Consider the following 24,151-nt stretch of genomic DNA (forward strand, 5'->3'; position numbering starts at 1 on the left):
TAGGGGTTAGGGGTTGTGTCTACTGCCTAGGAGGTAGGGGTTAGGGGTTGTGCCTACTGCCTAGGAGGTAGGGGTTAGGGGTTGTGCCTACTGCCTAGGAGGTAGGGGTTGGGGTTGTGCCTACTGCCTAGGAGGTAGGGGTTAGGGGTTGTGTCTACTGCCTAGGAGGTAGGGGGTTGGGGGTTGTGTCTACTGCCTAGGAGGTAGGGGTTAGGGGTTGTGTCTACTGCCTAGGAGGTAGGGGTTAGGGGTTGTGCCTACTGCCTAGGAGGTAGGGGTTAGGGGTTGGGGTTGTGCCTACTGCCTAGGAGGTAGGGGGTTTGGGGTTGTGCCTACTGCATAGGAGGTAGGGGGTTAGGGGTTGTGTCTACTGCCTAGGAGGTAGGGGTTAGGGGTTGTGTCTACTGCCTAGGAGGTAGGGGTTAGGGGTTGTGTCTGCTGCCTAGGAGGTAGGGTTAGGGGGTTGTGCCTACTGCCTAGGGAGGTAGGGGTTAGGGGTTATGGGGTTGTGCCTACTGCCTAGGAGGTAGGGGTTAGGGGGTTGTGCCTACTGCCTAGGAGGTAGGGGTTAGGGGTTGTGCCTACTGCCTAGGAGGTAGGGGTTAGGGGGTTGTGCCTACTGCCCAGGAGGTAGGGGTTAGGGGTTTGTGCCTACTGCCTAGGAGGTAGGGGTTAGGGGTTGTGCCTACTGCCTAGGAGGTAGGGGTTAGGGGTTGGGGGTTGTGCCTACTGCCTAGGAGGTAGGGGTTAGGGGTTGTGCCTACTGCCTAGGGAGGTAGGGGGTTAGGGTTGTCTCTACTGCCTAGGAGGTAGGGGTTAGGGGTTTGTCTACTGCCCAGGAGGTAGGGGTTAGGGGTTTTGTCTACTGCCTAGGAGGTAGGGGGTTAGGGGTTGTGCCTACTGCCTAGGAGGTAGGGGTTAGGGGTTGTGTCTACTGCCTAGGAGGTAGGGTAGTTGTGTCTACTGCCCAGGAGGTAGGGGGTTAGGGTTGTGCCTACTGCCTAGGAGGTAGGGGTTAGGGGTTGTGTCTACTGCCTAGAGGTAGGGGTTAGGGGTTGTGTCTACTGCCTAGGAGGTAGGGGGTTAGGGGTTGTGTCTACTGCCTAGGAGGTAGGGGTTAGGGGTTGTGTCTACTGCCTAGGAGGTAGGGGGTTAGGGGGTTGTGTCTACTGCCTAGGAGGTAGGGGGTTAGGTTGTGCCTACTGCCTAGGAGGTATGGGTTAGGGGGTTGTGTCTACTGCCTAGGAGGTAGGGGTTAGGGGTTAGGGGGTTGTGTCTACTGCCTAGGAGGTAGGGGTTAGGGGTTGTGTCTACTGCCTAGGAGGTAGGGGTTAGGGGTTGTGCCTACTGCCTAGGAGGTAGGGGTTAGGTTGTGTCTACTGCCTAGGAGGTAGGGGTTAGGGGGTTGTGCCTACTGCCTAGGAGGTAGGGGGTTAGGGGTTGTGTCTACTCTCTAGGAGGTAGGGTTAGGGGGTTGTGTCTACTGCCTAGGAGGTAGGGGGTTAGGGGGTTGTGCCTACTGCCTAGGAGGTAGGGGTTAGGGGTTAGGGGTTGTGTCTACTGCCTAGGGAGGTAGGGGTTAGGGGGTTGTGTCTACTGCCTAGGAGGTAGGGGTTAGGGGTTGTGTCTACTGCCTAGGAGGTAGGGGTTAGGGGTTGTGCCTACTGCCTAGGAGGTAGGGGTTAGGGGTTGTGTCTACTGCCTAGGAGGTAGGGTTAGGGGTTGTGCCTACTGCCTAGGAGGTAGGGGTTAGGGGTTTGTCTACTGCCTAGGAGGTAGGGGTTAGGGGTTGTGTCTACTGCCTAGGAGGTAGGGGTTAGGGGTTGTGCCTACTGCCTAGGAGGTAGGGGTTAGGGGTTGTGTCTACTGCCTAGGAGGTAGGGGTTAGGGGTTGTGTCTACTGCCTAGGAGGTAGGGGTTAGGGGTTGTGCCTACTGCCTAGGAGGTAGGGGTTAGGGGTTGTGTCTACTGCCTAGGACAGTGGTCACCAACCTTTTCTGAGTCAAGATCACTTTCGCAGTCGAGATCTACCATCTTCCACCTGATGGCGAAATTCGAGTCGCACCATATCTGCCTCATGCACAAATTAATGTTGTTCCTATGACCAGAGAAAGTGAAATATTCCTCGATATTAAAATAGACACGACGAGCTGCTAATAACAATACAGACGCAGGGCTATCGATACACTTGGCTACTCATTCATTGCAGCTGCAGCGCGAATGGAAGCGAGTGGAAGTACGGGGGGAAGTGCGTTTTGTTTTGTAATTGTGTTGAATAAAAACAGTGCTGAATAAAAACTTAAACATGAACTCATTCATAAAAACAGAAGCTATTTGCTGTATTCTTTGACAGTCTCTCTGTGGACATGGTTTTAAAAGTTATTAAATCTTACGTAGGCTAGAATCAAACTTTGCAGGGGCCGGTGAAGCTCTCCATTTAGCCACAGATCTCCCGGTCCACCAGGTAGGCGGAGTTTGTCTTTTCAGAGAAATTAAATGGTTCAAAATGGGAACTCTTTGCTTACCTGGTGTGCAGGGCTTCTGAATCAAGTGCACCTACCGCCAACAGGGCTTCTGAATCAAGTGCACCTACCACCAACAGGGCTTCTGAATCAAGTGCACCTACCACCAACAGCGCAACACAAAAAAAAAAGGAGCGCAAGCCTTTATCAAAGGCTTTTCTACAGAAACGTTTGGTCCAAGATTGAAGATCGACCAGTCGATTGCGATTGACCGGCTGGTGACCAATGGCTTAGGGGTAGGGTCTAGGGGTTGTCGTTACTGCATAGGGGGTAGGGGTTGTGCCTACTTCCTAGGGGGTAGGGGTTGATTTGAGATTCAGGGGCATTAACATGTTGTTGTCTCCAGGGGAAAGTAGAGGCGGAGTTCCACCTGGTGACATCAGAGGAGGCAGAGAAGAATCCGGTTGGTCGAGCCCGCAAGGAGCCAGAACCCCTGGAAAAACCCAAGTATGATCTGCATTTTATATTGACCAATTAGAAAACTATTATATTCATCTCTCTAGCCGTCCAGACAAGTCCTCCTCCTGCTTCATCAACATGTTTAACTGCTGATATAGGATCAGTGTTGTCATTTAGCTCATAATAAATAGGATGACATGGACAGAGGGAGACCTGATCCTAGATCAGCAGCCCTACTCTGAGACACTTGGTGAATATGAGCCCTGGTTCAAGTGTTCCTCTCTCTCTCTCTCTCTCTCTCTCTCTCTCTCTCTCTCTCTCTCTCTCTCTCTCTCTCTCTCTCTCTCTCTCTCTCTCTCTCTCTCTCTCTCTCTCTCTCTCTCTCTCTCTCTCTCTCTCTCTCTCTCCCCTCTCTCTCTCTCTCTCTCTCTCTCCCCCCCTCTCTATCTCCCCCCTCTCTCTCTCGCGCTCTCTCTCTCCCCCTCTCTCTCTCTCTCTCTCTCCCCTCTCCCCTCCCCCTCTCTCTCTCCCCCATCTCTATCTCCCCCATCTATCTCTCCCCCTCTCTCTCTCTCTCCCCTCTCTCTCTCCCCCTCTCGCTCTCTCTCCCCCATCTCCCCCCTCTCTCTCTCTCGCGCTCTGTCTCTCTCTCCCTCTCTCTCTCCTCTCTCTCTCCCTCCCCCTCTCTCCCTTCCCCCTCCCTCTCTCCCTTCCCTCTCTCCCTCTCTCCCCCTCCCTCTCCCCTCCCTCTCTCCCCTCCCTCTCCCCCCCTCCCTCTCTCCCCTCCCTCTCCCCCTCCCTCTCTCCCCTCCTCTCCCCCTCCTCCTCTCCCCCCCTCCCTCTCCCCCCTCCCTCTCTCCCCCTCTCTCCCCCCTCTTAGCCGGCCAGACACATCATTCTCGTGGTTTGTGAACCCTTTTAAGTGTTTCTTCCACCTGATCTGGAGGAACTATAAGAAGTACATCATCATCGCTGTGGTCCTTCTCATCACGGCTCTGTTCATCGCCCTGCTGCTCTACACCCTTCCAGCAGCCATCTCACAGAAGATAGTCAATGGTTAACTAGCTAACAGTAACACACTACCTTAACCCTTCCAGCAGCCATCTCACAGAAGATAGTCAATGGTTAACTAGCTAACAGTAACACACTACCTTAACCCTGCCAGCAGCCATCTCACAGAAGATAGTCAATGGTTAACTAGCTAACAGTAACACACTACCTTAACCCTGCCAGCAGCCATCTCACAGAGGATAGTCAATGGTTAACTAGCTAACAGTAACACACTACCTTAACCCTTCCAGCAGCCATCTCACAGAAGATAGTCAATGGTTAACTAGCTAACAGTAACACACTACCTTAACCCTTCCAGCAGCCATCTCACAGAGGATAGTCAATGGTTAACTAGCTAACAGTAACACACTACCTTAACCCTTCCAGCAGCCATCTCACAGAGGATAGTCAATGGTTAACTAGCTAACAGTAACACACTACCTTAACCCTGCCAGCAGCCATCTCACAGAGGATAGTCAATGGTTAACTAGCTAACAGTAACACACTACCTTAACCCTGCCAGCAGCCATCTCACAGAGGATAGTCAATGGTTAACTAGCTAACAGTAACACACTACCTTAACCCTTCCAGCAGCCATCTCACAGAGGATAGTCAATGGTTAACTAGCTAACAGTAACACACTACCTTAACCCTTCCAGCAGCCATCTCACAGAGGATAGTCAATGGTTAACTAGCTAACAGTAACACACTACCTTAACCCTTCCAGCAGCCATCTCACAGAGGATAGTCAATGGTTAACTAGCTAACAGTAACACACTACCTTAACCCTTCCAGCAGCCATCTCACAGAGGATAGTCAATGGTTAACTAGCTAACAGTAACACACTACCTTAACCCTGCCAGCAGCCATCTCACAGAAGATAGTCAATGGTTAACTAGCTAACAGTAACACACTACCTTAAACCTTCCAGCAGCCATCTCACAGAAGATAGTCAACGGTTAACTAGCTAACAGTAACACACTACCTTAACCCTTCCAGCAGCCATCTCACAGAAGATAGTCAATGGTTAACTAGCTAACAGTAACACACTACCTTAACCCTTCCAGCAGCCATCTCACAGAAGATAGTCAATGGTTAACTAGCTAACAGTAACACACTACCTTAACCCTTCCAGCAGCCATCTCACAGAGGATAGTCAATGGTTAACTAGCTAACAGTAACACACTACCTTAACCCTTCCAGCAGCCATCTCACAGAAGATAGTCAATGGTTAACTAGCTAACAGTAACACACTACCTTAACCCTGCCAGCAGCCATCTCACAGAAGATAGTCAATGGTTAACTAGCTAACAGTAACACACTACCTTAACCCTTCCAGCAGCCATCTCACAGAGGATAGTCAATGGTTAACTAGCTAACAGTAACACACTACCTTAACCCTGCCAGCAGCCATCTCACATAAGATAGTCAATGGTTAACTAGCTAACAGTAACACACTACCTTAACCCTTCCAGCAGCCATCTCACAGAAGTCTACATCAGTCTACAGTCAATTAGGTAAATCTAACTATCAAGCAGGGTCGGGACTGAAGCAAGAGAAAAAGTCTGATGACTAACTCAGTCACTTATAATGTTTCCTAATGTATCAATATCAGAATAGCATTAATACATGTAGTATATTAACATTTATTTAAATCCAGTTGCAGAATGAGTATAAATAACATTTTAGATTCAACAATATTGACAAAGTTTGGCCAAGAAAAATGTTTTCTTGACATGTGTGCCAGGACCACTACATATCATTATCCTAGAAGTGATTCTAGTACAGAGGGGGATCCTCCATATTTGTAGACATGTAGGGAAGGTCACTGTCTCCATTTTAACATAAATAATGTATTATAATAAAGAATTGTTGTACAACAAAACATTTTTGGGGTAATTTTTTTTGTTGAGCAATTAAATAATTATTAGGCTGTTATCCTAAAATAAAAGCACATTTCAATGCATTTGACTTGCACCTTGCATTCACACAATTCCACGAGAAATATCTAATGTTATTAAACCTCAGCCAGAAGGAATAGGTGTGTCCCACGAGGCAACGTGTTCTCTAGAAAGCCATATAGGGTTAGGGCCATATAGGCCCTTGTCAAAAGTGGCGCACTACATAGGGAATAGGACGCCATACAATACACTACAAAACAAATGTCCTCTGATTGGATTTCCTGTTACTGGTAGAGTAGAACTGGTACTGTTCCTCTCCTGTTACTGGTAGAGTAGAACTGGTACTGTTCCTCTCCTGTTACTGGTAGAGTAGAACTGGTACTGTTCCTCTCCTGTTACTGGTAGAGTAGAACTGGTACTGTTCCTCTCCTGTTACTGGTAGAGTAGAACTGGTTCTGTTCCTCTCCTGTTACTGGTAGAGTAGAACTGGTTCTGTTCCTCTCCTGTTACTGGTAGAGTAGAACTGGTTCTGTTCCTCTCCTGTTACTGGTAGAGTAGAACTGGTTCTGTTCCTCTCCTGTTACTGGTAGAGTAGAACTGGTACTGTTCCTCTCCTGTTACTGGTACTGTTCCTCTCCTGTTACTGGTAGAGTAGAACTGGTACTGTTCCTCTCCTGTTACTGGTACTGTTCCTCTCCTGTTACTGGTAGAGTAGAACTGGTACTGTTCCTCTCCTGTTACTGGTACTGTTCCTCTCCTGTTACTGGTAGAGTAGAACTGGTTCTGTTCCTCTCCTGTTACTGGTAGAGCTCTGAGTCAGTCAGGGAGAGGCCCTGCTGTGAGGATGACGTCGTCGCAGGCTGCATGACATGCTCCACCATACTGTGTCCTCCATGTTGACCCAGCATCAGAGAGGAGGAGTTGAACTGGAATGGAGTGCAGTCAATGTTACCAGCCCCAGTCTCACAGTGAGTTCGGTTGTACAGAAAACTGTTATTGTACTGAGATTGAGAGACGGCAGCACTGTTCCTCTGCTGAGTCTGAGCGGGGCCTGTGGTTTCGTGCTGTGTGTGGTGGCTAATCTGGCTATGATTCCCCAGCCCACTGTTCCCCTGGCCCAGACCCTGGCTAGCCTGACGGTGTTGTGTCTGGGTCATCTGGGTCAGTAGGCAGGCCTGCAGCTTCCTCTTGGCTCTCCAGCGGGCCACTCTGAGCCGGGTCTTCTCTCGTCTCTCCTTCACCAGGTCAGCTAATAGAGGCTGGGGAAGATTCTTCTCCATCTCCCTCCGACGGTTCTGGCTCCTCCGCCTCTGCTCAGTTCGTCTCATTTTAAACTCCTCGTACAGACTCAGGTCCTTGGGCCACGGACGCACCATCGGCCTGGGAGCAACTCCTCCTGACATGGACTTCACTGGCTGGGACAGCCCATCTGAGAATGAAGAGGACAGAACAACAAGTCATTGGGTCAGGTGTGTAATATGTAGCCTGGTTCCAGATCTGTTTGTGCTGTCTGGCCAAGTCCTCTGGTAGAACGATCATAGGACTTGGCTATACAGCACAAACAGATCAGGTGACCAAGCTATGTAACAACCTATTGAACTGACACACAGTAACAACAACACAGCAGCTCTGTACTCTACTCACATGTACAAGGGCTGGCTGAGGTGAACGCTGTGTGCTCTGCTAAGGTCATCTGGCTCTGTGAGGGACGGGAAGCTGTCCTGTCTCTCTGGCCCTGTGAGGGTACTGTCCTGTCTCTCTGGCCCAGTGAGGGTACTGTCCTGTGACAGTCCAGGAGGTTCCCCTGAGTGTGCCTGTCTAAAAGGTTGCCCTGGGAGTTGAGGACCTCAGAAGCTAGGTTGAACAGCAGACTCTCAACCTCCTCAGGTTCCTGCTTGATACAGATGATCTCCACCTCCGCCTCCTCCTCTTTCACCTGGAGCTGAGGCTGGGACAGGAACTGGGAGGGTGACTGGGCACTCCCGGCAGCCGTGGTGGCAAAGCAATCTGCTCCGTCAGTCCTGAGCGGGGAGAGGACCAGCTGGTCCCCAGGGTCTGTGCTGGTCTCTGGTGGCTGTGTGCTGATGGTCCACTCAGCCTCACACTCTTCTTCCTCCTCCCTCCTCTGGCTCTCATCAGACACCTCTGGTTCTAGAGAGGTAACATGTATGTCAACCAACACAGGGGGAATATAGAGGGCTGGACTAGGTTTCAGTCAATAGGGCTGTACTAGGTGTCAGTCAATAGGGCTGTACTAGGTGTCAGTCAATAGGGCTGTACTAGGTGTCAGTCAATAGGGCTGTACTAGGTGTCAGTCAATAGGGCTGTACTAGGTGTCAGTCAATAGGGCTGGACTAGGTGTCAGTCAATAGGGCTGGACTAGGTGTCAGTCAATAGGGCTGGACTAGGTTTCAGTCAATAGGGCTGTACTAGGTGTCAGTCAATAGGGCTGTACTAGGTGTCAGTCAATAGGGCTGTACTAGGTGTCAGTCAATAGGGCTGTACTAGGTGTCAGTCAATAGGGCTGTACTAGGTGTCAGTCAATAGGGCTGTACTAGGTGTCAGTCAATAGGGCTGGACTAGGTTTCAGTCTCACAAGTTCTGGTGTCAGTCAATAGGGCTGGACTAGGTTTCAGTCAATAGGGCTGGACTAGGTGTCAGTCAATAGGGCTGTACTAGGTGTCAGTCAATAGGGCTGTACTAGGTGTCAGTCAATAGGGCTGGACTAGGTTTCAGTAAATAGGGCTGGACTAGGTGTCAGTCAATAGGGCTGGACTAGGTGTCAGTCAATAGGGCTGGACTAGGTGTCAGTCAATAGGGCTGGACTAGGTTTCAGTCTCACAAGTTCTGGTGTCAGTCAATAGGGCTGGACTAGGTGTCAGTCAATAGGGCTGGACTAGGTGTCAGTCAATAGGGCTGGACTAGGTTTCAGTCTCACAAGTTCTGGTGTCAGTCAATAGGGCTGGACTAGGTTTCAGTCAATAGGGCTGGACTAGGTGTCAGTCAATAGGGCTGTACTAGGTGTCAGTCAATAGGGCTGTACTAGGTGTCAGTCAATAGGGCTGTACTAGGTGTCAGTCAATAGGGCTGTACTAGGTGTCAGTCAATAGGGCTGTACTAGGTGTCAGTCAATAGGGCTGTACTAGGTGTCAGTCAATAGGGCTGGACTAGGTGTCAGTCTCACAAGTTCTGGTGTCAGTCAATAGGGCTGGACTAGGTGTCAGTCAATAGGGCTGGACTAGGTTTCAGTCAATAGCGCTGGACTAGGTGTCAGTCTCACAAGTTCTGGTGTCAGTCAATAGGGCTGGACTAGGTGTCAGTCAATAGCGCTGGACTAGGTGTCAGTCTCACAAGTTCTGGTGTCAGTCAATAGGGCTGGACTAGGTGTCAGTCAATAGGGCTGGACTAGGTTTCAGTCTCACAAGTTCTGGTGTCAGTCAATAGGGGCTGGACTAGGTTTCCAGTCTCACAAGTTCTGGTGTCAGTCAATAGGGCTGGACTAGGTTTTCAGTCAATAGGGCTGGACTAGGTGTCAGTCAATAGCGCTGGACTAGGTGTCAGTAAATAGGGCTGGACTAGGTGTCAGTCAATAGGGCTGGACTAAGTGTCAGTCAATAGCGCTGGACTAGGTGTCAGTCAATAGGGATGTTACTAGGTGTCAGTCAATAGGGCTGTACTAGGTGTCAGTCAATATAGGGCTGGACTAGGTGTCAGTCAATAGGGCTGGACTAGGTGTCAGTCAATAGGGCTGGACTAGGTGTCAGTCAATAGGGCTGGACTAGGTTTCAGTCTCACAAGTTCTGGGTGTCAGTCAATAGGGCTGGACTAGGTGTCAGTCAATAGGGCTGTACTAGGTGTCAGTCAATAGGGCTGTACTAGGTGTCAGTCAATAGGGCTGTACTAGGTGTCAGTCAATAGGGCTGGCTAGGTGTCAGTCAATAGGGCTGGACTAGGTGTCAGCAATAGGGCTGTCAGGTTTTCAGTCAATAGGGCTGTACTAGGTTTACAGTCAATAGGGCTGTACTAGGTGTCAGTCAATAGGGCTGTACTAGGTGTCAGTCAATAGGGCTGTACTAGGTGTCAGTCAATAGGGCTGTACTAGGTGTCAGTCAATAGGGCTGTACTAGGTGTCAGTCAATAGGCTGTACTAGGTGTCAGTGCTGCTAGGTTTCAGTCATCTGGTGTCAGTCAATAGGGCTGGACTAGGTTTCAGTCAATAGGGCTGGACTAGGTGTCAGTCAATAGGGCTGTACTAGGTGTCAGCAATAGGGCTGTACTAGGTGTCAGTCAATAGGGCTGGACTAGGTTTCAGTAAATAGGGGCTGGACTAGGTGTCAGTCAATAGGGCTGGACTAGGTGTCAGTCAATAGGGGCTGGACTAGGTGTCAGTCAATAGGGCTGGACTAGGTTTCAGTCTCACAAGTTCTGGTGTCAGTCAATAGGGGCTGGACTAGGTGTCAGTCAATAGGGCTGGACTAGGGTGTCAGTCAATAGGGCTGGACTAGGTTTCAGTCTCACAAGTTCTGGTGTCAGTCAATAGGGCTGGACTAGGTTTCAGTCAATAGGGCTGGACTAGGTGTCAGTCAATAGGGCTGGACTAGGTGTCAGTCAATAGGGCTGTACTAGGTGTCAGTCAATAGGGCTGTACTAGGTGTCAGTCAGTAGGGCTGTACTAGGTGTCAGTCAATAGGGCTGTACTAGGTGTCAGTCAATAGGGCTGTACTAGGTGTCAGTCAATAGGGCTGGACTAGGTGTCAGTCTCACAAGTTCTGGTGTCAGTCAATAGGGCTGGACTAGGTGTCAGTCAATAGGGCTGGACTAGGTTTCAGTCAATAGCGCTGGACTAGGTGTCAGTCTCACAAGTTCTGTGTCAGTCAATAGGGCTGGACTAGGTGTCAGTCAATAGCGCTGGACTAGGTGTCAGTCTCACAAGTTCTGATGTCAGTCAATAGGGCTGGACTAGGTGTCAGTCAATAGGGCTGGACTAGGTTTCAGTCTCACAAGTTCTGGTCAAAGTCAATAGGGCTGGACTAGGTTTCAGTCTCACAAGTTCTGGTGTCAGTCAATAGGGCTGGACTAGGTTTCAGTCAATAGGGCTGGACTAGGTGTCAGTCAATAGCGCTGACTAGGTGTCAGTAAATAGGGCTGGACTAGGTGTCAGTCAATAGGGCTGGACTAGGTGTCAGTCAATAGCGCTGGACTAGGTGTCAGTCAATAGGGATGTACTAGGTGTCAGTCAATAGGGCTGTACTAGGTGTCAGTCAATAGGGCTGGACTAGGTGTCAGTCAATAGGGCTGGACTAGGTGTCAGTCAATAGGGCTGGACTAGGTGTCAGTCAATAGGGCTGGACTAGGTTTCAGTCTCACAAGTTCTGGTGTCAGTCAATAGGGCTGGACTAGGTGTCAGTCAATAGGGCTGGACTAGGTGTCAGTCAATAGGGCTGTACTAGGTGTCAGTCAATAGGGCTGGACTAGGTGTCAGTCAATAGGGCTGTACTAGGTGTCAGTCAATAGGGCTGTACTAGGTGTCAGTCAATAGGGCTGTACTAGGTGTCAGTCAATAGGGCTGTACTAGGTGTCAGTCAATAGGGCTGTACTAGGTGTCAGTCAATAGGGCTGGACTAGGTGTCAGTCTCACAAGTTCTGGTGTCGTCAATAGGGCTGGACTAGGTGTCAGTCAATAGGGCTGGACTAGGGTTTCAGTCAATAGCTGGACTAGGTGTCAGTCTCACAAGTTCTGGTGTCAGTCAATAGGGCTGGACTAGGTGTCAGTCAATAGCGCTGGACTAGGTGTCAGTCTCACAAGTTCTGGTGTCAGTCAATAGGGCTGGACTAGGTGTCAGTCAATAGGGCTGGACTAGGTTTCAGTCTCACAAGTTCTGGTGTCAGTCAATAGGGCTGGACTAGGTTTCAGTCTCACAAGTTCTGGTGTCAGTCAATAGGGCTGGACTAGGTTTCAGTCAATAGGGCTGGACTAGGTGTCAGTCAATAGCGCTGGACTCAGGTGTCAGTAAATAGGGGCTGGACTAGGTGTCAGTCAATAGGGCTGGACTAGGTGTCAGTCAATAGCGCTGGACTAGGTGTCAGTCAATAGGGCTGTACTAGGTGTCAGTCAATAGGGCTGGACTAGGTGTCAGTCAATAGGGCTGTACTAGGTGTCAGTCAATAGGGATGTACTAGGTGTCAGTCAATAGGGCTGGACTAGGGTGTCAGTCAATAGGGCTGACTAGGGTTTTAGTCAGGCCATCAATTTACACACACTCAAGCAAACACAAAACAATACCCATGCACAACAAGGCATATGTTATTTTACCTTTCAAAGGTTCCAGGTGCTCTGATGAACTATTCATTGCAGAGACAGTGGTGATCAATGATGGGTCCTCCAGAACTTGTGAGACCATGGCAGTCAGGTCATCATGGCTGTCAAACGACGATGTGGCCCTGATCATATTCTCAGAAGGTTGGGAGGATCTGGCCAAGTTATCAGAGGGTAGGGTGACAGTGATTTCATTCCTTGGCAGTACGTTTCCATTTGTAATGGACATTTGGGTGTTGTTTGTAACTGTCCTTCTCTGTGGTTGTGGTAAACCCGAGGACTGTGCTGCCTCGGATGCAGCCGCTGAGGAACCGTGAGCTCTGTGCGGATCCGAATGGCCGAATGCTGTCCTCTGGTTGGTCTGCTGCCTGGCACCCAGAGCGTTCATGTACTTCCGCATTGTCTTTATCTGACATCGGGAAATCTCCAGCATCTGTCTGAAGCGCTCAGTCTCTTTTTCTTTTGCTGCGACCTCCCTCTTCAGCTCGTCGAATTTAATACCGACCACCTTCAGCATCTCCCCCAACACCGTCTCAACAGCGGCACTCACGGCTCTCTCTATCACGGTACCCATCTGGCCCTGCATAAGGGAAACTGATAGACTGATATCCATTTTTAAAAACTTTGATAACAATCTTTTAATTTCTTAATAACATCGGAGGTCAAATATCATAGTCAGTCGTCCTCCGTGAACTGTTTAGTTAGCGACTGATTGTTGCTAACATCGATAGCTAGCTAGCTACCCACGTAGCAAGCAGACATCATCATGCTCCAGAGAGCTAACTAAACAGGACAATTGGATCGTTTGTCATTGTTTGCAAAGTAATTCAAAAAGAAAAAGTGTCTAGCTCATTTCGAAACCAAAATGAGCCGGTGAAACTAATACAATTTAAACTTTTCCTGCTTCTTCGGACAAATGTAAACAAAGATGTTCTTCCTTTCGTCTTTCCTGTGTTTCATCAAACGCATCCGACATGGCCGCTGGTTTGGTGGTTAAAGTTCCGGGTACTTCTTCTTCTTCTTTGATGAGGTTTAACGGCGGTTGGCAGCCAATAAATGTTTCATTACCGCCACCTACTAAACTGGAGTATAACTCCCTTCTACTTTGCTTAAAAAAAGTACAAAATTAAACAAATACCCTACCATCTAATACTACAGTCACAAAAAAAAAAAAAAAAATCAACCATTATGATAATAATAACTACCATACTCCACTATTTCAATCTATTTATTCCTACTTCAGGCCAACAGCCTGAAAGGATGGGACACCACCACTCAACACACCCTGTAACTCTACTGCTGTCAAGTCTCGCACACCCAAATACCTCTCTGCAGCTGCCACCACAACATCAATTTTCTGCGACTTACGTTCCATCCCTGCAGTACAGTTGATAACGATTGCTATAAATGCCAAAAATCCAATCTTACTGAAACATATATCACTTGTTGGTTCGTCCCTCTGTACATCTCTACTACTCACACTATTCCTCTCAGGATCTCTCCCCCTTAACCCATCTTCCTCTACTTTCTTCACTGCCTCAGCATATGACAACTTCTGCACTACTCTAACCCTGGAAACTGCCTCTTTCACACCGGACATTTCTGATCCCCAGCCCCATGGGCACCCCTACAATTAACACATACCACTACTTTCCCCAATGCTACACATTCCTTTGTCTCATGCCCTTCTGCACACTTCTCACACCTAGGAACTTCCCTCCTACACACTGCTGCCACATGCCCATAAACTTGGTAGAGCATGGCGCTTGCAACGCCAGGGTTGTGGGTTCGTTTCCCACGGGGGGCCAGTATGAAATATGTACTCACTAACTGTAAGTCGCTCTGGATAAGAGCGTCTGCTAAATGACGTTAATGTAAATGTAAACTGGTTGAATAAAAATTATTTCAACGTAATTTGTCAAGTATTGTGACGTGGAATCTATGTGGATAATACTTTGGATTAGAAAAAAGTATTCAACTGTTGTTTTGATGGTGACATTTCAACCACGGGATTATATCATGGTAACCAATTTTCAACATAGACAAACCTTGTATAAAATATGTTGAATTTGTACCTTTCAAACAACATCAGATCTTCAACGTTATATCCACTACCCAAAAAAAATAAAAAAAACAGTCTGGGCAGCACCTCCTACTGGAGAGTTGATCTATCTACAGCTATTCATTTGGTCTCCCATCCAGGGCTTTAACCAAGCCCAGCCCTGCTTTGATATTTGTCACTGACTACTACCAATGTGCTATCTTGAAAATGATTATTGAGAGATCATTACATTTTACATTACATTTTAGTCATTTAGCAGACGCTCTTATCCAGAGCGACTTACAGGAGCAATTAGGGTTAAGTGCCTTGCTCAAGGGCACATTTACGTCATTTAGCAGACGCTCTTATCCAGAGCGACTCACAGATTGGTGCATTTACCCTATAGCCAGTGGGATAACCACTTTACAATTTTTTTTTTTTTGGGGGGGTAGAAGGATTACTTTATCCTATCCCAGGTATTCCTTAAAGAGGTGGGGTTTCAAATGTCTCCGAAGGTGGTGAGTGACTCGCTGTCCTGGCGTCGTGAGGGGAGCTTGTTCCACCATTGGGGTGCCAGAGCAGCGAACAGTTTTGACTGGGCTGAGCGGGAACTATGCTTCCGCAGAGGAAGGGGAGCCAGCAGGCCAGAGGTGGATGAACGCAATGCCCTCGTTTGGGTGTAGGGACTGATCAGAGCCCGAAGGTACAGAGGTGCCGATCCCCTCACTGCTCCATAGGCAAGCACCATGGTCTTGTAACGGATGCGAGCTTCAACTGGAAGCCAGTGGAGTGTGCGGAGGAGGGGGGGACGTGAGAGAACTTGGGAAGGTTGAACACCAGACGGGCTGCGGCATTCTGGATGAGTTGTAGGGGTTTAATGGCACAGGCAGGGAGGCCAGCCAACAGCGAGTTGCAGTAATCCAGACGGGAGATGACAAGTGCCTGGATTAGGACCTGTGCCGCTTCCTGTGTAAGGCAGGGTCGTACTCTCCGAATGTTGTAGAGCATGAACCTGCAGGAGCGGGTCACCGCCTTGATGTTAGCGGAGAACGACAGGGTGTTGTCCAGGGTCACGCCAAGGCTCTTCGCACTCTGGGAGGAGGACACAACGGAGTTGTCAACCGTGATGGCGAGATCATGGAACGGGCAGTCCTTCCCCGGGAGGAAGAGCAGCTCCGTCTTGCCAGGGTTCAGCTTGAGGTGGTGATCCGTCATCCATACTGATATGTCTGCCAGACATGCAGAGATGCGATTCGCCACCTGGTTATCAGAAGGGGGAAAGGAGAAGATTAGTTGTGTATCGTCAGCATGGCAATGATAGGAGAGGCCATGTGAGGATATGACAGAGCCAAGTGACTTGGTGTATAGGGAGAAAAGGAGAGGGCCTAGAACTGAGCCCTGGGGGACACCAGTGGTGAGAGCACGTGGTGCGGAGACAGCTTCTCGCCACGCCACTTGGTAGGAGCGACCGGTCAGGTAGGACGCAATCCAGGAGTGTGCCGCGCCGGAGATGCCCAGCTCGGAGAGGGTGGAGAGGAGGATCTGATGGTTCACAGTATCAAAGGCAGCAGACAGGTCTAGAAGGACAAGAGCAGAGGAGAGAGAGTTAGCTTTAGCAGTGCGGAGAGCCTCTGTGACACAGAGAAGAGCAGTCTCAGTTGAATGACCAGTCCTGAAACCTGACTGGTTTGGATCAAGAAGGTCATTCTGAGAGAGATAGCAAGAGATCCAAAGGGTATATTTAACAGATCAAATTAAATGTAACCATACTTTATAAGTCATACAGTGGGGAGAACAAGTATTTGATACACTGCCGATTTTGCAGGTTTTCCTACTTACAAAGCATGTAGAGGTCTGTAATTTTTATCATAGGTACACTTCAACTGTGAGAGACGGAATCTAAAACAAAAATCCAGAAAATCACTTTGTCTGATTTTTAAGTAATTAATTTGCATTTTATTGCATGACATAAGTATTTGATACATCAGAAAAGCAGAACTTAATATTTGGTACAGAAACCTTTGTTTGCAATTACAGAGATCATACGTTTCTTGTAGGTCTTGACCAGGTTTGCACACACTGCAGCAGGGATATTGGCCCACTCCTCCATACAGACCTTCTCCAGATCCTTTAGGTTTCGGGGCTGTCGCTGGGCAATACGGACTTTCAGCTCCCTCCAAAGATTTTCTATTGGGTTCAGGTCTGGAGACTGGCTAGGCCACTCCAGGACCTTGAGATGCTTCTGACGGAGCCACTCCTTAGTTGCCCTGGCTGTGTGTTTCGGGTCGTTGTCATGCTGGAAGACCCAGCCACAACCCATCTTCAATGCTCTTACTGAGGGAAGGAGGTTGTTGGCCAAGATCTCGCGATACATGGCCCCATCCATCCTCCCCTCAATACGGTGCAGTCGTCCTGTCCCCTTTGCAGAAAAGTATCCCCAAAGAATGATGTTTCCACCTCCATGCTTCACGGTTGGGATGGTGTTCTTGGGGTTGTACTCATCCTTCTTCTTCCTCCAAACACGGCGAATGGAGTTTAGACCAAAAAGCTCAATTTTTGTCTCATCAGACCACATGACCTTCTCCCATTCCTCCTCTGGATCATCCAGATGGTCATTGGCAAACTTCAGACGGGCCTGGACATGCGCTGGCTTGAGCAGGGGGACCTTGCGTGCGCCAAGGATTTTAATCCATGACGGCGTAGTGTGTTACTAATGGTTTTCTTTGAGACTGTGGTCCCAGCTCTTTTCAGGTCATTGACCAGGTCCTGCCGTGTAGTTCTGGGCTGATCCCTCACCTTCCTCATTATCATTGATGCCCCACGAGGTGAGATCTTGCATGAAGCCCCAGACCGAGGGTGATTGACCGTCATCTTGAACTTCTTCAATTTTCTAATAATTACGCCAACAGTTGTTGCCTTCTCACCAAGCTGCTTGCCTATTGTCCTGTAGCCCATCCCAGCCTTGTGCAGGTCTACAATTTTATCCCTGATGTCCTTACACAGCTCTCTGGTCTTGGCCATTGTGGAGAGGTTGGAGTCTGTTTGATTGAGTGTGTGGACAGGTGTCTTTTATACAGGTAACGAGTTCAAATAGGTGCAGTTAATACAGGTAATGAGTGGAGAACAGGAGGGCTTTTAAAGAAAACGAACAGGTCTGTGAGAGCCTGAATTCTTACTGGTTGGTAGGTGATCAAATACTTACAGTGGGGGAAAAAAAGTATTTAGTCAGCCACCAATTGTGCAAGTTCTCCCACTTAAAAATATGAGAGAGGCCTGTAATTATCATCATATGTACACGTCAACTATGACAGAGAAAATGAGAAAAAAAATCCAGAAAATCACATTGTAGGATTTTTTAATGAATTTATTTGCAAATCATGGTGGAAAATAAGTATTTGGTCAATAACAAAAGTTTCTCAATACTTTGTTATATACCCTTTGTTATCAATGACACAGGTCAAACGTTTTCTGTAAGTCTTCACAAGGTTTACACACACTGTTGCTGGTATTTTGGCCCATTCCTCCATGCAGATCTCCTCTAGAGCAGTGATGTTTTGGGGCTGTCGCTGGGCAATACGGACTTTCAACTCCCCGCCAAAGATTTTCTATGGGGTTGAGATCTGGAGACTGGCTAGGCCACTCCAGGACCTTGAAATGCTTCTTATGAAGCCACTGCTTCGTTGCCCGGGCGGTGTGTTTGGGATCATTGTCATGCTGAAAGACCCAGCCACGTTTCATCTTCAATGCCCTTGCTGATGGATGGAGGTTTTCACCAAAATCTCACGATACATGGCCCCATTCATTCTTTCCTTTACACGGATCAGTCGTCCTGGTCCCTTTGCAGAAAAAAACAGCCCCAAAGCATGATGTTTCCACCCCCATGCTTCACAGTAGGTATGGTGTTCTTTGGATGCAACTCAGCATTCTTTGTCCTCCAAACACTGACGAGTTGAGTTTTTACCAAAAGTTATATTTTGGTTTCATCTGACATTCTCCCCAATCCTCTTCTGGATCATCAAAATGCACTCTAGCAAACTTCAGATGGGTCTGGACATGTACTGGCTTAAGCAGGGGGACACGTCTGGCACTGCAGGATTTGAGTCCCTGGCAGCATAGTGTGTTACTGATGGTAGGCTTTGTTACTTTGGTCCCAGCTCTCTGCAGGTCATTCACTAGGTCCCCCCGTGTGGTTCTGGGATTTTTGCTCACTGTTCTTGTGATCATTTTGACCCCACAGGGTGAGATCTTGCGTAGAGCCCCAGATCGAGGGAGATTATCAGTGGTCTTGTATGTCTTCCATTTCCTAATAATTGCTCCCACAGTTGATTTCTTCAAACCAAGCTGCTTACCTATGCAGATTCAGTCTTCCCAGCCTGGTGCAGGTCTACAATTTTGTTTCTGGTGTCCTTTGACAGCTCTTTGGTCTTGGCCATAGTGGAGTTTGGAGTGTGACTGTTTGAGGTTGTGGACAGGTGTCTTTTATACTGATAACAAGTTCAAACAGGTGCCATTAATACAGGTAACGAGTGGAGGACAGAGGAGCCTCTTAAAGAAGAAGTTACAGGTCTGTGAGAGCCAGAAATCTTGCTTGTTTGTAGGTGACCAAATACTTATTTTCCACCATAATTTGCAAATAAATTCATTAAAAATCCTACAATGTGATTTTCTGGATTTTTTTTCTCATTTTGTCTGTCATAGTTGACATGTACCTATGATGAAAATTACAGGCCTCTCTCATCTTTTTTAAGTGGGAGAACTTGCACAATTGGTGGCTGACTAAATACTTTTTTCCCCCACTGTATGTCATGCAATAAAATGCAAATGAATTACTTAAAAATCATACAATGTGATTTTCTGGATTTTTGTTTTAGATTCCGTCTCTCACAGTTGAAGTGTACCTATGATAAAGATTACAGACCTCTATATGCTTTGTAAGTAGGAAAACCTGCAAAATCGGCAGTGTATCAAATACTTGTTCTCCCCACTGTATATCATCAATTAGACTATTTATGCCTATATTGCATTAGGGAAGTCATCAACAGCTATTGTTTCAATTCAACCCAGAGTCCAACAAAAAATAGACACGTTTTCGTTGATTTCAAATTGAATCTTCAAGTTAATAATTCATATGTTGGATTCACGTCTCCATCTCAACCAAACATCTACGTTAAAGAATAGGACTAAATAAAATCAAACTTTATTTAAAGTGCATTTAAAGTTTGATTTCATTTGATGTAGTCCTAATCTTTAACTTCCATTTTTGGTTGAGATGGAGACGTGAATCCAACGTATCAATCCTTAGTTTGTAGACAAACTGGATATTAAATTGTCTTTGGTTGTCAACGCAACCAAATATCAACATTTGAAGGAGATGTATCGTCTGCTTGGATAGTTCCATCTGTGCCACTGACTTAGTCTGGCTTTAATTCCAGTTTGTCTACAAATTAATAATTGATTTGTTGGATTCACGTCTCCATCTCAACTAAAAATCGAAGTTAAAGATTAGGACTAAATCAAACTTTAAATGTGGTCCTATTCTTTAACTTAGATATTTGGTTGCGTTGACAACTAAGCACAAATCAATATTACTTTTGTAAAACAGTAAATAGCCTAAAGTTGAGGCTATCTTACAAATGAATGTAACGGTGTTTTAATCAACCTTGAAATGAGTAACATCCATGACAACATTTACTGTATCTATAAGTGTCTTCTTATGTCATCATAGAAAGAGGTGCGTGTTCAAGATAGCTTGCAAATGTCTCAGGTCTGTGGAGATCTTCACCATTGATATAATAATCTGTGCAGAATCTCAAACAGCATGTATCACGTGCACTATGTACTTTAAACATAATCTCAACTCTAATCCAGGTCATTTGGTTGTGCTATTATATGAAGCACAGTGGAAACACATAAATGGGTTGTATAAATACAAAATATCTGACAATTGTATTCCCATTTGAACTTGGTTGTGATTTTAAATGGTTGAAAGCATAGTGATAACACATTTGGAATTCAACAGACTTCTGGCAGTTTTTTTTTTAAGTGGGTGAAAATAGGTTGAAATCTCATTGATCAACATCTCAACCAAATATTACCCAAATGTCCAAGTTGAAATGACGTGGTGTGCCCGGTGGGTGAAAAAGGTATGCTGTGCAAATTATGGATTTATTAAGCTTAATACAGTGTTGTTTGTTAAAATTAGAATTTTGAAGTTGCATTTTGTCACATAGAGTTATAGTTTTAAGAGTAATTGGCTTTAAAGCATGGTAATATATTTAGCTCTCAGTGTAAGTAGGTAGGCCTATAACCCTGATACATGACTGTTGATTCCTATACGGCTTTAGACACGTTTATCAAGACTTGTAGGCATAATGTTACTGCTGTTTTCCGATGCGTGCAGACGTGACGTTGTGGTGATGCTGTGGCCGGTTTGATGATGAAAGAACCAGCAACTGTGTCAGATATCTGAGTGACTCACAGCAGGTCGTTTTCCGCTGACTGGGAAAGTTTTGAGATGGAAACAAAGATAGATCACCTCAGTGTGATGTTGTTGACAAGGTGGAGTAGTGAGGAGGATCTCAAAGATAGATGTTACCTCTTGATGTTGAAGAAATGTTAACTGATTTAGACATACAGTTGTAAAATCATAGTAGTCACAAACCACAGTTGGGTCTCCTGCTACTGTCCTTCTTCCACTGGTATACTGTTATGTTCAGCTCATAGGGTCTCCTGCTACTGTCCTTCTTCCACTTCCTGTTATGTTCAGCTCATAGGGTCTCCTGCTACTGTCCTCCTTCCACTTCCTGTTATGTTCAGCTCATAGCTGTTTTCTTTCTCTTTCTGTCATCTGGTGGTCAAAGCAAGACTGTGAAACAGTCAGGACAACCCCTCCCTCTCTCTCTCCCTCTCTCTCCAGTTAATGTCACCCCTACCTCTCTCTCTCCCTCTCTCTCTCTCTCTCTCTCTCTCTCTCTCTCTCTCTCTCTCTCTCTCTCTCTCTCTCTCTCTCTCTCTCTCTCTCTCTCTCTCTCTCTCTCTCTCTCTCTCTCTCCAGTTAATGTCCCCCCTCTCTCTCTCTCTCTCTCTCTCTCTCTCTCTCTCTCTCTCTCTCTCTCTCTCTCTCTCTCTCTCTCTCTTATCTCTCTCCAGTTACAGTTTTTCTCGATTGCTAAGACACATTTCTTGAAAGCTGCTCTCCTTTTCTCTTAACTGTGAACACAAAACCCAATTTTCAAGCTACATTCACAAAACCTCAGACTCTTCTTGCAAAACCAAACTTTCACCTCAAAACAGTTCAATCTGTGCTCAAAACTGAACTATGTTGTCAAATCGTGCCCTTGAGTCAATCAAAATAAAAAAACACTACTGAACAGTCACTAAACACTACGTAGAAAATAGAAAACACAATGCTCAGGACATGAAGCTGGGGAAATATATGTTTATTGTTCACTGTAGGCTAAATGCATGTTGCAAAACAAAAAAACTGTGCATTTAGCACTTGTACAAAAAGACAAAACAGAAATATTGTGCATTTACATGTAGCACTTGTAAAAACAAACAGAAATCTTATTCGTTTGCCACTTGTGTACAGTAAGCCCATGTAAAATAAAGTACAAAAATATACAAATAAGTGCATTACTCAGCCACAGCATCATGTCTCCGTACTGGGTCAGGCCACAGGACTTCATCCACATCACAGGCCACATTTTGTCTGGCCAGGCAACGGGGAAAAACCCCTGGCATGCCGTATCCAGGCTTGGCATGCCTCACACCTATGTCACCACAGGCAAGTCCCATGGCTTGCAGGAGATTTACCCTGGTGTAAGGTTGGCGTTCATATACCTTCCACCGCCATGAGGAGAAGAATTCCTCAATGGGGTTTAGGAAAGGGGAGTACGGTGGAAGGCAAAGATTGATAAAACCTTGGTTCATATTGTACCACTCTCTAACCTGGAGGGCTCTGTGAAAACTCACATTGTCCCAAACAACAACATAGATGAGATGCTCATCCTGCTGCCCTAACAAAGCATCTCGCATGTGATTGAGGAAAATGAGGAGCTGGTGAGTGTTGTAGGGCCCCAGGTTGGCATGATGGTGGACAACCCCATGATTGCTGATGGCAGCACATAATGTGACATTGCCACCACGCTGCCCAGGAACACCAACAATGGCCCGATGGCCAATCACATCACGGCCTCTCCTTCTCCTTTTGGTGAGATTAAACCCAGCTTCATCCATGTAGATGTATTGATGGGGTCTTTCCATTGCATCCAGTTGAAAAACCCTCTGTAGAAATAGATATAGTTTTGTAAGTGATACGGAAAAAGTGATTTAGGCCACTACAGTAAATCACTACTTAGAGTAATCAACATTGAATGTGTCTGGATATGCCAACCTGTACATACTGGAATCTTTGCTCTTTGACTCTGTCTGAGTTGCGATCAAAGGGCACTCTGTATAGCTGTTTCATGCGCAGTCTGTTGCGCTTGAGGACACGATCAACAGTAGAGAGGCTGACACTGTTGATACCCCTCAAAATGTAAATGGTCCTCAATGATCTTCTGCTGAATTTCGCTCAGTTTAATGGCATTTTTCTTACGGACCATATCAACAATTAGGGTCTCTCTGGTGTGGGGGAGAACATACCTGTCCTCCCACCCCCATGCGGCAGTCTTTCAATTCTACAAAAAGAGAACATGGAGTTACAAAAAATATACATGGAATACTAGGCCTACAAACAGTTAGACCAACCCTCCATTACAATACTACAGTACATTGGTACAGTGATGTACTGAAACATATATTCACTTACAGTATACTGTGGTACAGTATATAGTATGTCATACAGTAATTGCTGTCAACATTTACATACTGTACTATAATGTCAAAAAGGTAATTACCTGTTCTCTTCTCTAAATCTTCGGATTATGGTGGACACAGTGAATCTACTGATGTTTGGTTGTACCCTTTGTCCAGCCTCCCTCATGCTCATACCATGGACAAGAACATGGTCAATCACAGCAGCTCTGATTTCATCAGATATTACTGTTCTTTGTCTTCGCTGACCACCTCACCACCTCGACCTCCTCTCACACGAACTCTTCCTCTCAGATTTCTATCCATTGTAGGGCCTCACAAACCAGTGCTCTCTGAACTGGCTTACTGTATATGTTCCCTCACATCATTAGCCACAAGTGTGATCAATTTTGAGTTGTTGTGTTCAAGTGGTGATACCTGTGCTCTAATTGTGTTTGACTTTTGTCACATGTGCTCACCATTATGCAGCACGGGTGCATCACAATGAAAATGTGTTGGGAAGTTGTGTCTAAACAGGTGAAAAGTGCTTATGGTTTTTGCCAAAAAGAGTGATTGATTCAATCAGTGGGTTCAGGCAACTGAGCATTTGGTTCAGACAATAGGGTTTAGTGTTTTAGCAATTGAGAAAACTGTAATGTCACCCTCCCTCTCCTCTCTCTCTCTCTCTCTCTCTCTCTCTACTCTCTCTCTCTCTCTCTCCACTCTCTCTCTCTCTCTCTCTCTCCCTCTCCCTCTCTCTCTCTCTCAGTATGCTCCACCCCTCCCTCTCTCTCTCCCTCTCTCTCTCTCTCTCCCAGTTAATGTCACCCCTCCCTCTCTCTCTCTCCCTCTCTCTCTCTCTCTCTCTCTCTCTCTCTCTCTCTCTCCATCTCTCTCTCCTCTCTCTCTCTCTCTCTCTCTCTCTCTCTCTCTCTCTCTCTCTCTCTCTCTCTCTCTCTCTCTCTCTCTCTCTCTCTCTCGAGTTAATACCACCTCTCTCTCTCTCTCACTCTCTCTCTCTCTCTCTCTCTCTCTCTCTCTCTCTCTCTCTCTCTCTCTCTCTCTCCCTCTCTCTCTCTCAGTTAATCTCACCCCTCCCTCTCTCTCTCCCTCTCTCTCTCTCTCC

The 24,151-nt window shown here is 46.8% G+C and overlaps 2 protein-coding genes and 1 long non-coding RNA gene across 5 annotated transcripts in view; 2 read left to right on the forward strand and 1 right to left on the reverse strand.

Annotated features, from left to right (window-relative positions):
• Window positions 1–5,501, forward strand: part of fer1l6 (fer-1 like family member 6) — a 47,890-nt gene extending 42,389 nt beyond the window's left edge. For both annotated transcript variants that reach the window (XM_045212074.1, XM_045212075.1), the window contains 2 exons: window positions 2,869–2,969; window positions 3,802–5,501. In XM_045212074.1, the coding sequence (XP_045068009.1) occupies window positions 2,869–2,969; window positions 3,802–3,982 (282 nt within the window). In that variant the 3' untranslated portion in view covers window positions 3,983–5,501. The remainder of the gene's footprint in view (window positions 1–2,868; window positions 2,970–3,801) is intronic.
• Window positions 5,502–5,601: 100 nt separating this feature from the next.
• Window positions 5,602–13,182, reverse strand: si:ch211-67e16.4. The gene is made up of 3 exons (XM_041868736.2): window positions 12,186–13,182; window positions 7,517–8,023; window positions 5,602–7,301 (listed from the first exon to the last, which is right to left on the reverse strand). Exons 1-3 carry the CDS (start codon window positions 12,799–12,801, stop codon window positions 6,670–6,672), a joined length of 1,755 nt encoding a protein of 584 aa, XP_041724670.1. The 5' UTR covers window positions 12,802–13,182; the 3' UTR covers window positions 5,602–6,669.
• On the forward strand, window positions 11,128–11,939 carry LOC123482910. Of its 2 annotated transcripts, none has more exons than XR_006658011.1 (3): window positions 11,128–11,176; window positions 11,709–11,779; window positions 11,903–11,939. It is a non-coding gene; the product is annotated as an uncharacterized LOC123482910 (long non-coding RNA). The 2 variants fall into 2 exon arrangements; XR_006658010.1 differs by lacking the exon at window positions 11,903–11,939 and adding an exon at window positions 11,826–11,869.
• Window positions 13,183–24,151: the final 10,969 nt, after the last annotated feature.

This window comes from Coregonus clupeaformis, chromosome 40 (genome assembly GCF_020615455.1).
Source record: "Coregonus clupeaformis isolate EN_2021a chromosome 40, ASM2061545v1, whole genome shotgun sequence".
NCBI lineage: Eukaryota > Metazoa > Chordata > Actinopteri > Salmoniformes > Salmonidae > Coregonus > Coregonus clupeaformis.

Coding starts and splice junctions, on each gene's coding strand:
- si:ch211-67e16.4 (XM_041868736.2), bottom strand. CDS start 12,801: ATGGATATCAGTCTATCAGTTTCCCTTATGCAGGGCCAGATGGGTACC. Junction 8,024..12,185: donor GCACCTGGAACCTTTGAAAG/GTAAAATAACAT, acceptor TTACCTCTCTAG/AACCAGAGGTGTCTGATGAG. Junction 7,302..7,516: donor CTCAGCCAGCCCTTGTACAT/GTGAGTAGAGTA, acceptor CTTCATTCTCAG/ATGGGCTGTCCCAGCCAGTG.